Source organism: Oncorhynchus mykiss, chromosome 17, assembly GCF_013265735.2.
Source record: "Oncorhynchus mykiss isolate Arlee chromosome 17, USDA_OmykA_1.1, whole genome shotgun sequence".
In the NCBI taxonomy this organism is placed as follows: domain Eukaryota; kingdom Metazoa; phylum Chordata; class Actinopteri; order Salmoniformes; family Salmonidae; genus Oncorhynchus; species Oncorhynchus mykiss.
In genome coordinates, this window is record NC_048581.1 from 54,691,022 (window position 1) to 54,705,133 (window position 14,112).

A 14,112-nucleotide genomic window follows, 5' to 3' on the forward strand; every position below is an offset into this window, starting at 1 on the left:
ACCCCCCCCCCCCCCCCCCCCCCCCCCCCCCCACACACACACACACACACACACACACACACACACACACACACACACACACACACACACACACACACACACACACACACACACACACACACACACACACACACACACACACACACACACACACCAGAGGTGTAACATTTCAGTGCCTTAAATAGAAGCCCTCTGAAGTGGAAGAGGTAGGATAGGATAAATATAATTACCTATTACCTTACACAATAACAACGGTGAGCATATTATATCTAAACAGAGGCAGTGATAAAGAGGGGACCAGTGTGTGTGCAGACAAGTTGATATGGTACACCTGTATTGAGAGTTATGTCTTCATGAACAAACCATTATTACATAGATATCTGGTAGCATGAGGTGATACACTGAACAAACAGACCATTTGATAACATAGCGCTCTTAAGAAAGTTGCTTAAATAGATGAACATGTGTGTACAAACAGACACGACAAGTTGATTGCACAGACAAGAGAGCAGAAATAGAGGTGTACTGGTCTTTATATAAGGAGGTACAGTATAATGAAATAGCTGTGTGTCAGCTGATTGAAAGTAATAAAATGTGTAAGTGTGAATGTGAGACAAGAGTAACACGTGCATGCGGATTAGGGGTGCTCATGTGATGATCACCACTCAAGGCCATGAAAATACCAAGATGCCACTGTCTTTTCCAAAGAACCCACAAACCAAACACTAGGGGCTCTATTCATAACGCATCACGGAAGTTCAGCGTTACAGCGTGATTGAAATTTAAAGGCAATGTTCCCGCTTTAGCAGAGACTGCATTCATGGAAAACACTGCATATGTCGGATCAATTGGAAATTACATTTACATTTATATTGCGGAACCTTAACTTTTTCATTTTTTTATATAACAATTTATTTAGCGTTACAGATTTAATAGAGCCCTAGGTATCCTAAAAAAGACAGTATGATTTGCTAAAAACAAAATTGTTTAATTTGGTACATGATTTAATCAAAAAATATCTCACATATAAAACAAACTATCATATAAAACAATGTACCCTCAAAGAACCTATGAATTTTAAAATGTATCTGCACAGTATATTTGTTAGCTAGCTAGCCAGACAGTTTTAGAATAATGATTCCATAAATGTTTTAAATTAAATGACAATGTGCCAACATTTTTTCAGAAAATTTGTATAAAAACCATATACACTGTATTTATATATGACAATATTTTACGTTGACAAAAATTATATTTCACAATTTCTGATATTTCACATGCCTTACTTTTAATATCCTGCATAAGTAAAATCAGGATTATGCCTCTACTGGCATTCATTCCAATTAGGATTTCTCCCTGACCAATATGGCTGCCATTTTCACCCCATTCTGGGACTTTCAGGGTTGATGACATACAGTGAGCTCCAAAAGTAATGGGACAGTGACTCCTTTTTTGTTGTTGATGAAAACCTGCTCTAGAACGCTCAGGACCTCAGACCGGGGCAAAGTTTCAACTTCCAAAAGGACAACGACCCAAAGCACACAGCCAAGACAACGCAGGAGTGGCTTTGGGACAAGTGTCTGAATGTCATTAAGTGGCCCAGCCAGAGCCTGGACTTGAACCCGATCGAACATCTCTGGAGAGACCTAAAAATAGCTGTGCAGCAACGCTCCCCATCCCACCTGACAGAGCTTGAGAGCATCTGCAGAGAAGAACGAGAGAAACTCCCCAAATACAGGTGTGCCAAGCTTGTAGCGTCATACCCAAGAAGACTCGATGCTGTAATCACTGCCAAAGGTGCTTCAACAAGGTACTGATTAAAGGGTCTGAATACTCATGTAAATGTTATATTTCAGTTTTAAAATGTTTATTAACAAAAACCTTTTTTTGCTTTGTCGTTTGTTTTTATTTAATTGAACCTTTATTTAACTAGGCAAGTCAGATAAGAGCAAATTCTTATTTACAATGAAGGCCTACACAGCCAAACCCGGACGCCGCTGGGTCAATTGTGTGCTGCCCTATGGGACTCCCGATCACGGCCGGTTGTGATACAGCCTGGATGTCATTACGGGGTATTGTTTGTAGATTGATGAGCAAAAAAAACATTTCATACATTTTTAGAATATAGCTGTAACGTAACAAAATGTCAAGGGGTCTGAATACTTTCCGAAGGCACTGTATGTACAAAAAGTGCTGTGATTTCTAAACGGTTCACCCGATATGGATGAAAATATGCTCAAATTAAAGCTGACAGACTGTACTTTAACCTCTTTCTTTTTCATTGTGTCATTTCAAATCCAAAGTGCTGGAGTACAGAGCCAAAACAACAAAACATGTGTCACTGTCCCAATACTTTTGGAGCTCAATGTAGCCCATTTAGTAATTGGCTCATTTGAAGTCCTTTCACCAGGAGAGCTAGCTTGTCTTTCAGTCTCATCCTTCACAGTCCTGCTGTGCCAGTCAGAGTCACCTGCGATAATAAGGTGCCCCCAGGCACTTTGCTGCACATTGGGTCTCCCCTCCTTATCTCACCGTAGCAGCTGAGTGATGGTGGAAGCTGTAGAGGGAGTAGGGGTCTGCCCCAAAGTGGCTGGAGCCTTGCTTTTCAAACAACGAACCGATCCTGTACTAAAGACACACTGCAGCGGCCACATGATGACACACACCAGCATGACCAGCAGCACCACGAACAACACCAGCCGCTTCCAGTCTGAGAAGAAGCTACAGAGGTATCGTCTGCCCCAGACGCGTCTCCCTTGTTCAGCCTCAGTCTGTCTGGACACAGCATCCTCCTGGATCCTCCCAATGTCGATACAGATACAGGTGGAGGAGCCGACAGGGTGGAGGGGGTCAGGGCTGCCGAGGCTGGAGTAACATAGCTTCTTCCCCTCCATCCACACCCTCTCCTCCTGCTGCAGGTGGGTGGGGAGCCTGCCCAGAACCTCCAGGCTTGTGAGGAGGGCAGGGGGACCGCTGGCAGGGATGGAGGTGGGGTGCCTGCAGAGAGGGCAGGGGATCTGTCCCCCGTCCTGTTCCACAGACACGGCCATGACCCGGGTGACACACTCCAGGCAGAAGGTGTGGGTGCAGTCCAGCAGCTTGGGCGTCTTAAAGACATTGTCATAGGTGTTGAAACAGATGGAGCACTCTGGCTTGTCCCCACCGGAGGAAGAGTCCGACTCCTGCTCATCTTCCTCGGGCACTGGGTCCAGGGCCTGGATGTGCCAGACCTTGGTGACCTCCATGGTTTACTCTCCCTCTGATTTTCTGATACGCACCTACAGAAATAGATGCCCAAGATGACAGTGACTGTTTGAAAACGTTTAAGTTGGTGTCATGATTTGTTTGCACACCATGAAGATTAAGAAGGGATAGTCTTAGGTCTGATTAGCCTGTGTCAATTTGACTAAAGGTTTTGGCACATTTTCCTTGAGGGCAGTACAATACCAAAGAAAATGTCTCTCTTCAAATATTAGACAGTGCATTGAAATACACATCATAGATTAGACTGTTTGTTCACTTTCTTCATGTCTTGCTTCTCTTATCTTTTACTGAACATGTTTTCAATGGAGGCTTTTCATTGATGCAACTATGCCAACCAACCCTTAAACATTATTGTCTCTTTGGTTGTATTTTAAACATTTACAATATACTTCATTTCACATTTACATTGTCTTGTGTATTCTGTCTGTCCTATAGTCTGTCTCAACCTTTTTGGAAAGACATTATGTGTTACGTTGACAATGTAAAGGAAACATCAGGGGAAATGGGGAAAAAAAATGGAAAGAGTTACAGAAATCCCAAATCCCCATTTCCTTATTGATCTGGCTAGGTCCTTGAGTGTAGCCAACAGGTTAGTGAGGTCTTTGTTAACAGCCCAGAGGGGAGGTGACAGGCGTCATTTTATGTCCAGCAGATTAATCATTAACTTTACATTCTACTTCCTGACTCTCCCTTACTTCTATATATGGAGTAGCATGGGAAGCTCGAACATCCTTATAACATTTTTAAGATTATTTCCATCAGTTTTACCAGTGACTGTCAGGTACCAATTTACAGTATAGAGATGTTTTAGCTTGGTAGCAGCTTTAGTTTAAAATGTTAACATGCATTAACATATCATATTAGGAGAAAGCTTTCTTTGTGACTTGCTGCCACAACAACATACAGAGAGATAAGGAGGATCGAAATGTGTTATCATTACCATTCCTTTCAAAATAGTAGTATAGTCCTTACCTGTAGGGAATGGTATTAGTAGTAGTTTTGATTCAATGTCTGTTGTATTTCCATAGGAGGTGCTTTTTTTGTCCAGGGGGCAGTATTTGGCCAACTGATGGAGCGTCAACAGATAGGACCTTTCTCTTGTCTTTGTGATCCTTCAGGTAATAACTCAGTTACTCCCTCTCTCTGCTGTCTACGAACTAACAGTGGAGTCTCACCTACACCTGCAGTGCTCACAGGCTTGTCTGGAGAACAGGAAGGAGGTGGGAGGGAATGGAAAACACTTACTCACTCCTCTCTCTCTCTCACACACACACACACACACACACACACACACACACACACACACACACACACACACACACACACACACACACACACACACACACACACACACACACACACACACACACACACACACACACACACACACACACACACACACACACACACACACACACCCACCCACAAACATCTTGCCATGTAACAGTGACAAAAGATTTGATAAAGTTTGTTTGATAAACTTTTAGTGGGGAGTGAGTCTTACTGTAAAAATAAAGGCCTCTTCCTGGTATGACATACTATAGTATGGGTGTGAATGGAAACATAGGGCCTAGCTCATATTGTATTACCCATTCATGATAAAAACACATACATCGGCTTGAATTTGACCATTGGGCTGTATGTTTGAGGGACATACAGTACCAGTCAAAAGTTTGGACACACCTACTCATTGCAGGGTTTTTCTTTATTTTTTACTATTTTCTACATTGTAGAATAATAGTGAAGACATCAAAACTATCCAATAACACATATGTAATCATGTAGTAACTAAACAAGTGTTAAACAAATCAAAACAGATTTTATATTTGAGATTCTTCAAAGGAGCTACCCTTTGCCTTGATGACTCGGCAGGGGCGGCAGGGTAGCCTAGTGGTTAGAGCGTTGGACTAGTAACCGAAAGGTTGCAAGTTCATATCCCTGATAGATAGACAAAGAACAAATCTGTCGTTCTGCAGGCAGTTATCACGCAGTTATCCCACTATTCCTAGGCTGTCATTGAAAATAAGAATTTGTTCTTAACTGACTTGCCTAGTTAAATAAAGGAGAAAAAAAATGACAGCTTGGCATTCTCTGGAATGTTTTTCCAACAATCTTAAAGGAGTTTCCACATATGCTGAGCACTTGTTGGCTCTTTTTCCTTCAAACCATCTCAATTGGGTTGTGGTAGGGTGATTGTGGAGGCCAGGTCATCTGATGCAGTACTCCATCACTCTCCTTCTTGGTAAAATAGCCCTTACACAGCCTGCGTTGGGTCATTGTCCTGTTGAAAAACAAATGATAGTCCCACTAAACCAGATGGGATGGCAACTCGCTGCAGAAGGCTGTGGTAGCCATGCTGATGAAGTGTGCCTTGAATTCTAAATAAATCACTGACAGTGTCACCAGCAAAGCAACCCACACCATCACACCTCCTTCTCCATGCTTCACAGTGGGAACCACACATGCAGAGATTATCCATTCACCTACTCTGTCTCACAAAGACACGGCGATTGTAACAAAAATCTCAAATTTGGACTCATCAGACCAAAGATTTCCACCGGTCTAATGTCCATTGCTTGTGTTTCTTGGCCCAAGCAAGTCTCTTATTCTTATTGGTGTCCTTTAGTAGTGGTTTCTTTGCAGCAATTTAACCATTAAGGCCTGATTCACAATCTGAACAGTTGATGTTGAGATGTGTCTGTTACTTGAACTCTGTGAAGTAGTTATTTGGGATGCAATTTCAGGGGCTGGTAAATCAAATAAACTTATCCTCTGCAACAGAGGTAACTCTGGGCATTCCTTTCCTGTGGCAGTCCTAATGAGATAAAGTTTAATCAGTTCGCTTGATGTTTTTTTGTGACTGCACAAGTTCTTGAAATTATCCGCATTGACTGTCCTTCATGCATTAAAGCAATGATGGACTGTCATTTCTCTTTGCTTATTTGAGCTGTGCTTGCCATAATATGGACTTAAATCTTTTACTAAATCGGGCTATCTTCTGTATACGACCCCTACCTTGTCACAACACAACTGATTGGCTCAAACTCATTAAAGAAAGAAATTCCACAAATTAACAAGGCACATCAGTTAATTGAAATGTATTCCAGGTGACTACCTCATAAAGCTGGTTGAGATAATGCCAAGAGTGTGCAAAGCTGTCATCAAGGCAAAGGGTGGCTACTTTGAATCTAAAATAAAAATGTATTTTGATTTGTTCAACACTTTTTGGTTACTACATGATTCCATGTGTTATTTCTTCACTATTATGTGAATGAGTAGGCGTGTCCAAACTTTTGACTGATACTGTATTTTAATACATCAGTATACCCAGGGATGTGAACCAAAACATACAATGTCTTACTACGTCACCACTCAGAAGATCAAAACACTATTTATACAACCATGTGTTTAAACTGGTTTTTATTGCTCTTTATATCCAATGCCTATCCATAAACACTTTGAGATATGTCAATAAAATCTATATAAAAAAATCACTGCGTCATAAAAGGTGTTGTGACTTGGGTAGTGACACAGTTCAATACAACCAAGGCAGAGCTACATTCAGAAACTGACTTTTTGCCACAATAAAGCTGATCTGAACTTCCATGGTGATTATTTTCCAAACATCCAGAGAACTATATTCAAATACAATTTCCTCATCCTGAAAGTAGTACACTTCACACAGCTGCATCTCATTATTTATGTCCCAAAAAGATTAGTCTAACTTCACTCTGAATTAATTATTCAGGATTTACAGATAAGATATTGTTGAGTGATAATAATTAGAATTCATCCTCAGGGAAGGTGCTCCAATGATCATGTTAACATAGTTATACTGTAGTAATCCAGAACTCATAAACTGGCCACTACCGATCAATGTGACAGTGGATTTGGGGAGGTCATGCAGCACCCCCTACTGCAGCTTGCATTTGGATACTAGCAGCAGTCCTGCTTCCCTATTAAAAAACACTGCAGCTGCAAATATAAAACTCTTCTCTTTCCAAGGTACTCAGCCTTCACAGAGGTTATAGGGAAAAGAGTATGCTATGGCAATCTGTTGATTCCAATTTTACGACACATCCTATTGTAAAATCCTACTATTTACCAACAGTAATGTAAATATTAAATTAGAATAAATTAACTAATCACAAAGGATTACAAGAAAGGTGCTTTATTTTTGTAAATCATACATACTCTTCAGAATCAGAAAATACTTCATAAAATGTAAAACTAGAATCAATAAGTACAAAATACCACATTACAAAAACAATACATCATTTGTATAAAAACAATGTACATGTGTACAATTTTACAAATGGCTGTACAACAGCTAATGTAAGAAGGATAAATTCTATTTGGGATTAAAATGATTTTACAATCAGTTGTTCCTGTTGTTGGAAATACCATCACTTCAGACTCATGCCCACTGAACACACAAACTGGAATTACCAGTCACACTAGTTCTCAAAATGTCTTCATACAACAGTTCTTCCAGCATAAATAACTAAAATGTCACTTAAAACTTGTCCCTAAATTCACCATTTCATCACTCAATCACCCTTGAAGTTTAGCAAGTAAAACCCGTTGTACCGTTCCTCCAGCAAGACAAAAAAATAAATAAATACTTAACCTTGATTTAATACAAGGTGTTGCTAAAAAGCCACAGGAGGTCACTCAAATACCCAATAATAAACCAGAAGAGAACATATGCACCTGTCTTTAAAATGATCACCACCCGTTTCCTGGAGAAATCTTTGAGCACACGTTACATCAATGGCACACTAACGACTTCAGTTTAGTGCACATTATTTTGGTAAGACAAGCATCACAACATATTTGGCAACAGTGACAACAGTTGCTACTCTTAGCCAACAAATGTCACAATTTATGCTTGACATAAAGGAATTCAAGTAATAGCTTATGTGCAATGGTTCTGAAAAGATTAGGCAAAATGTCAGCATGAATTTCCCACATTATGGCCAGATAAAGCATACGTCATATTAGCTAGCACCTTTTTCAGGTCCTATTACCTGTGTTGGGGTGAATATTAAAGATTTTTACTGAGAAGCATTTTTCATCTAACTCTTAGATGACCATTTTCCTACTTGATAGAGAAATAACATTTGAGGATCCATCTTTTTGGGATGAATTAAATAAGACATATTAAGATATTTCACAGCCAGTGGATCACATGTTAGCGTTCTTGTTGTGTGTTGCTCTGGAAGATCCACACCTTTCATGGAATGTGAGGAGAGCTCTTAAAGAGCTTTAAGCGTTTTTACATTATGTTCTCATTTTGTAGTGTTTGTATTTGTGCATGTATTAAATAAATTAAAATACATTCAGTTTGGTTCAGTGCATAAACCACAGAGAAAAAAAATAATAAAAAAAAATAAGTATGCAATTTAAAACACAAGATTCACTAAATGAGAACAATAAGCATATTGAAATCAGCTTGGAAATTATAAACCTCAAATTTAGGGCTATCACGGTCCACCTCACCCCATTCTCTACAGAGTTCAAGTAAAACAAACAATTGGCCCAATTCTAGACAGCAATAGAATAAAATCTAAATAGAAAAAACATGGATTCAAAATAAATAATCTAAGGTCTATCTATTTACATTACAAAACAGAATTCCGGTAACAAGGCTATACTGCAGGTGTTGCGGAGTCAAAAAGCTGACACCACCTGCTTTTGAATGAAGTAAACGGTCTTCTTAGGCAACACTACAGAGGGACAGGCCTACACATACTCACCAATTTACTGTAAGTGCTCTGGCCTGAGCCTGTCCCTGTCATTTGGCACCTGCTAGCCAGCTGGCTCAGGCCTCCTCCTTCCCTACACGTTGTAGACTGTGGTAGTGGTGGGGATGGTGGCAGCGCTGGACGCAGAGTTTGCTGAGGGCCGCTCCCTCCTCACATATCTGGGTTTCCTAACTACAGATTACACAACACAATGGAGAGAGAGGAGGATGATAAACCCAATAGGATATGGTATGACCTCAATGTTGACTTTTCCCACACACAGCAGGTAGTTCAAACTCTGACTAAGATCGTGCCAGGATAAAGGAGTGAGATCATGTAAAACGTCTGAAAACAATGACATTACGCAATTGCCAGACATAGACACATTTTTCTCAGTGAAACAACGACCAAAAACCCTATCAAAGGTTGTGATGTGGTTTAGAATAAGTGTTCTTACCTGAAGAGGCCGCCGATGGTATCATGACAGCCTTGAAGAGAGATGAAAATTCACAAGTCATATTTCTTGATATTCATTTTTGGCACTGCATATAAAATCATTCTAATGTATTGTTTATTCGATGTGGTGATACATTTACATTTTGTAACAATGGAGTAAATGTTTCACAATAAAATCGGTTGAAATGTTTGAAAATGACTTACCGTCTCATTTGGTTGGAATATGTAGGCTGTGAAAGTACACCAGACGTATTAGTTACCTTTTCCATATTTCGAGCACACCATAGAACTATTGTCCCGTTTACAGTTATTCAAATTCAACCCATCATCGTAACGACTTACCCTTATTCCGCCGGTAGAAGATGCCTGGGAGACGGTTGGAGCGTTTAAGGTAGAAAAAGGAGGCAACAGAGAGAATCAGGAACAGGCTGATCAACAGAGTTCCGAACAGAAGAGAGGCTGCCACACCCGGACCACCTGTTCACACAGACAGACAATTGTTAAATAAACTTTATCACTCCTAGTGTTCTCACTAAACATACAGCTCATCTAGTCAAGACCCATGCTGTATTAGGGATCAACTTGCCTTTCACATACACATAGGGGAGGGGTCAGAATGACCAGTTCTGGAATTATTGGTATTCTGGTTGTTAACAATAAAAAAACTTTTCAGAACAGGCTCAACTTGACCGACTGGAGTCTGTCTTTCACTTAAACAATGGGGAGGAACAAGAAAGATCCATTTTAGGCTACAGGAATTCTTTGCAGTTAGGCTGTCTTCCTTTAAAAAAAAATAATAATCTGCCCTAAGGGGCGAACTCAGAGCAGGCTCAACGGCTCAGGTCACTTGCCCCAGGCATCAGGACAACCCTTAATGTCAATGCCTGCTATATGTGCTATACCCAAATTGTATGGCATGACAACAATATAAGAGTTGGATACAGCCCATACAGTTTGACAGTTCAACACACAGGTAACAGCCAAAATAAAGGAAAACCTTGAGTAAATGAGGGATACAACGTATATAGAAAGCAGGTGCTTCCGCACAGATGTTGTTCCTGAGTTAATTAAGCAATTAACATCCCATCATACTTAGGGTCATGAATTAAAATGCCCAGTTTCCCATTATTTTGGCTTCCATGACTAGAAGAGACCTCAGTGACTTTGAAAGAGGGGTCTCAAAGGAGCATAGGGGGTCTACAGGATGTGTGTCTCAGTCACCAGATCTCAACCCAAATGAACACTTTATGGGAGACTCTGGAGCGGCGCTTGAGACAGTGTTTTCTACCACCATCAACAAAACAACAAATGATGGAATTTCTTGTGGAAGAATGATGTCCCATCCCTCCAATAGACACACTTGTAGAATGCCCTATTAAGACACTGTGTTGGTGTTTCCTTTATTTTGGCAGTTACCTGTGAATTAACCAAAATGTATGTAAAGTATAACTGGCACCATTTCTTACCAATTGTGGGAAGGACTGTAGTTATAGTTGTATGATTGGTCCTTTCTGTGATGTATGCTGTTAAAGGCAAAGAGATAAAGGGGGAAAATGAACAGGGTCAGGACACCTGTGGAACTCCCCACCCCACCCAGCGTTCATGTCCAGTACTTGTCCACTTACTGTAGTTGCAAGCGGTGAAGTTCTCAAGATCTGCAATAGTCGAGTCACAGTGCATACACACAGCTGTGTTGTTCTCAAGGACACGCAGGTAGCATCCTGAGTAAATAGATTTGATGATTGCTCAAATGCTGGAAGAACAAAGGCCCATGTCTATTTTCTAATCCTAGTACATGCGTCTAATCCAAAAGTGGCTACTACTAATGCATGAGGAAATCACTGTTGCAATTCTAAAGTTAATGAATAACATTTAACAGAACTGCACTATAGGATGACATGGTGGTCAGTACCTGGCTCGCATTGAGTGCTATTTGAGCACGAGCTGTTCAGCCTCTGTCGCTCTCCACAGCAGTCAAAGTAATTCTGATGTAGGGCCTACAAAAAAACAAACACACTGTAAACCTTAACTACCCTAAGCACACAGCCAAGACAATCCAGGAGTGGCTTCAGGGCAAGTCTCTGAATGTACTTTTTTATTTATTTCACCAGGTAGGCAAGTTGAGAACAAGTTCTCATTTACAATTGCGACCTGGCCAAGATAAAGCAAAGCAGTTCGACACATACAACGACAGTTACACATGGAGTAAAACAAACATACAGTCAATAATACAGTATAAACAAGTCTATATACGATGTGAACAAATGAGGTGAGATAAGGGAGGTAAAGGCAAAAAAAGGCCATGGTGGCAAAGTAAATACAACATAGCAAGTAAAACACTGGAATGGTAGATTTACAGTGGAAGAATGTGCAAAGTAGAAGAACCCCCCGCACATTGACTTGGTACCGGTACCCCCTGTATATAGCCTTGTTATTGTTATGTAATTATTTCGTGTTACTTTTGATTCGATTTTTTTACATTTATTTAGTAAATATTTTCTTAACTCTATTTCTTGAACTGCATTGTTGGTTAAGGGCTTGTAAGTAAGCATTTCACAGTAAGGTGTATTTGGCGCATGTGACAAATAAAATACAATTTGATTTGTAGCATCATACCCAAGAAGACTTGAGGCTAAAATCTCTGCCAAAGGTGCTTCAACAAAGTACTGAGTAAAGGGTCTGAATACTTATGTAAATGTGATATTTCAGTTTTGTATTTTTTATACATATGCAAAAGTGTATAGAGAGAGGCCTGTTCTTGCTATGTCATTATGGGGTATTGTGTGTAAATTGATGAGGGAATGTTTTGATTTTTTAAAATATCCATTTTATTAAAGGCTGTAACGTAACAAAATGTGGAAAAAGTGAAGGGGGTCTGAACACTTTAGGAATTACCTGTAACGTTACTGTATGTTACTCTACCTTAGTTACTGGAGTTTCACGACTGATCAGGATCAAAGCTGCTGAAAGGACCATGAGGTATGACACAGCCATATTCAGAACAGTCCTAGAAAAAACAGAGAAAGGTAGACTGACTCCCAGACTATAATAACAAAATATAAAATCTGTAGCTATAACGTATCCTGAGAGATCTGAAAAATGACAGCTCAGATCATGACTGAGGTGGCTAACGACATTAGCTAGTAATCTGGCAACAATTGCAACGATTGATTGCTCTGGACGTAAACAGCATCTTACAAATGTTTTTTTTTTTTTATATACCGTATCTTACTACAGTAACTACAGCAGGTAGAGTCGGACTGGAACATCCAGTCTGGTGAGATATACTGACTGTGCAGGTGCTAACGTTTGCCTTTTGGTACGCCGTTATTGTAAATGAGAATGGTTTCTTAACTGACTTGCTTAGTTAAATAAAGGTTAAATAAAGAAATGTAAAAAAATAAAAAATAAATAACGTTAGCAATGCCCTACAGTCAGTCATTGGTCATGACACATGCTGTATAACTAGCTAACGTTAGCTAGCTAGCTAGCCAGCCATGCTAAGATTAACAGACTGAATCAGAGCCAATAAAGCCGTTTTGGAGCAGTTTTTCAAATCTAGCTGATGACGAACATTAACATCACAGCAAACTAGGCTGACTGTCAGCAATCACGTCGTTATGCGCACTTCTAGCTCGACTACAGAAGTCAGCTAGTTTTTACTCGATTTCCATTCAAATAAGAACAACACTACCGTAGCTAGCTTATCTATAATCAGCATTTTAGCTATCACATAGAAAAACAGTTATTTGTTATATTGAACGTCATCAATAAAGCAAAACCAACCTACCGTTGCAAATCACAACACAAGTTTTCGCTCGACAGATGACAGCTGTTGTACAAAGAGCAGCATTTAGCTACAAATAATATTAACTTCTGGCTTTTCCTCTTTCAAAATAAAAGTAGCTGATCATTGGCCACAAACTAACAAACGTAGCTATTTGTGCTATAGATGCAAAAATACATTATACATCACTTGTACGTCATAAATACGTTACAAATTAGACTTGCAAAAAACGTATTGTAAAATAGACTTTTAGGTAAATGAGTCTTGAAGAATGAACATTTTGACAGCTAATAAAATGAGAAAGTACGTTTCATTGCTTCACATTAGGAATTTCATATACATTCTTGAACAGAGAGTACCTAAATGATTCATAATAAAAAGCATACAAGGTATGATTATTAAATAAACACACTTTTGACTTATTAACCGATTATGTCACACTTGGCCTCGAAGAGCTATCTATTGAGGACTTTTATTTCAGTGTTTGAATTTCCTGTTTTGTGTTTTTTTTTATAGGGATAACTGTTGCTAAGCGAACTGAACCAAAGATTTTTTTTAACTGAACTGATTTTCAACTACAAACATCAGCTGGTCCAATCAGTTGCTAGGATACAATATGGATGGCCATGTCTTCGTTGTGTCTTCAACAAATATTTTTTGTATGCATAATCAATAACCCCTAAGATATCCAAATGCAGTCTTTTAGAAATATTCACAAATAAAAACATGACGATTATAATTGTTCACTTGTATTGAAATACCACAACACTTTATTTGAACCTTCTTCAATGGCTACATAACACTGATATAGAAATGAAAGTGCTTGTTATTAACTCCTTATGACAGATTGTTCAAGTG

The 14,112-nt window shown here is 39.5% G+C and overlaps 2 protein-coding genes across 3 annotated transcripts; both read right to left on the reverse strand.

The window, feature by feature from the left end:
- Positions 1-2,169: 2,169 nt before the first annotated feature.
- On the reverse strand, positions 2,170-4,465 carry LOC110494135 (RING finger protein 223). Its single transcript, XM_021568905.2, has 2 exons — positions 4,237-4,465; positions 2,170-3,278 (listed from the first exon to the last, which is right to left on the reverse strand). Exon 2 carries the CDS (start codon positions 3,243-3,245, stop codon positions 2,529-2,531), a length of 717 nt encoding a protein of 238 aa, XP_021424580.1. The 5' UTR covers positions 3,246-3,278; positions 4,237-4,465; the 3' UTR covers positions 2,170-2,528.
- A 2,954-nt stretch (positions 4,466-7,419) lies between these two features.
- On the reverse strand, positions 7,420-13,380 carry c17h1orf159 (chromosome 17 C1orf159 homolog). 2 transcript variants are annotated; one of them, XM_021568910.2, is made up of 9 exons: positions 13,258-13,380; positions 12,390-12,474; positions 11,380-11,464; positions 11,093-11,188; positions 10,934-10,990; positions 9,810-9,944; positions 9,672-9,697; positions 9,469-9,499; positions 7,420-9,203 (listed from the first exon to the last, which is right to left on the reverse strand). In XM_021568910.2, exons 2-9 carry the CDS (start codon positions 12,459-12,461, stop codon positions 9,106-9,108), a joined length of 600 nt encoding a protein of 199 aa, XP_021424585.2. In that variant the 5' UTR covers positions 12,462-12,474; positions 13,258-13,380; the 3' UTR covers positions 7,420-9,105. The 2 variants fall into 2 exon arrangements, with proteins under 2 accessions (XP_021424585.2, XP_036806065.1); XM_036950170.1 differs by having other exon boundaries at positions 13,254-13,280.
- Between the last annotated feature and the right edge of the window lie 732 nt (positions 13,381-14,112).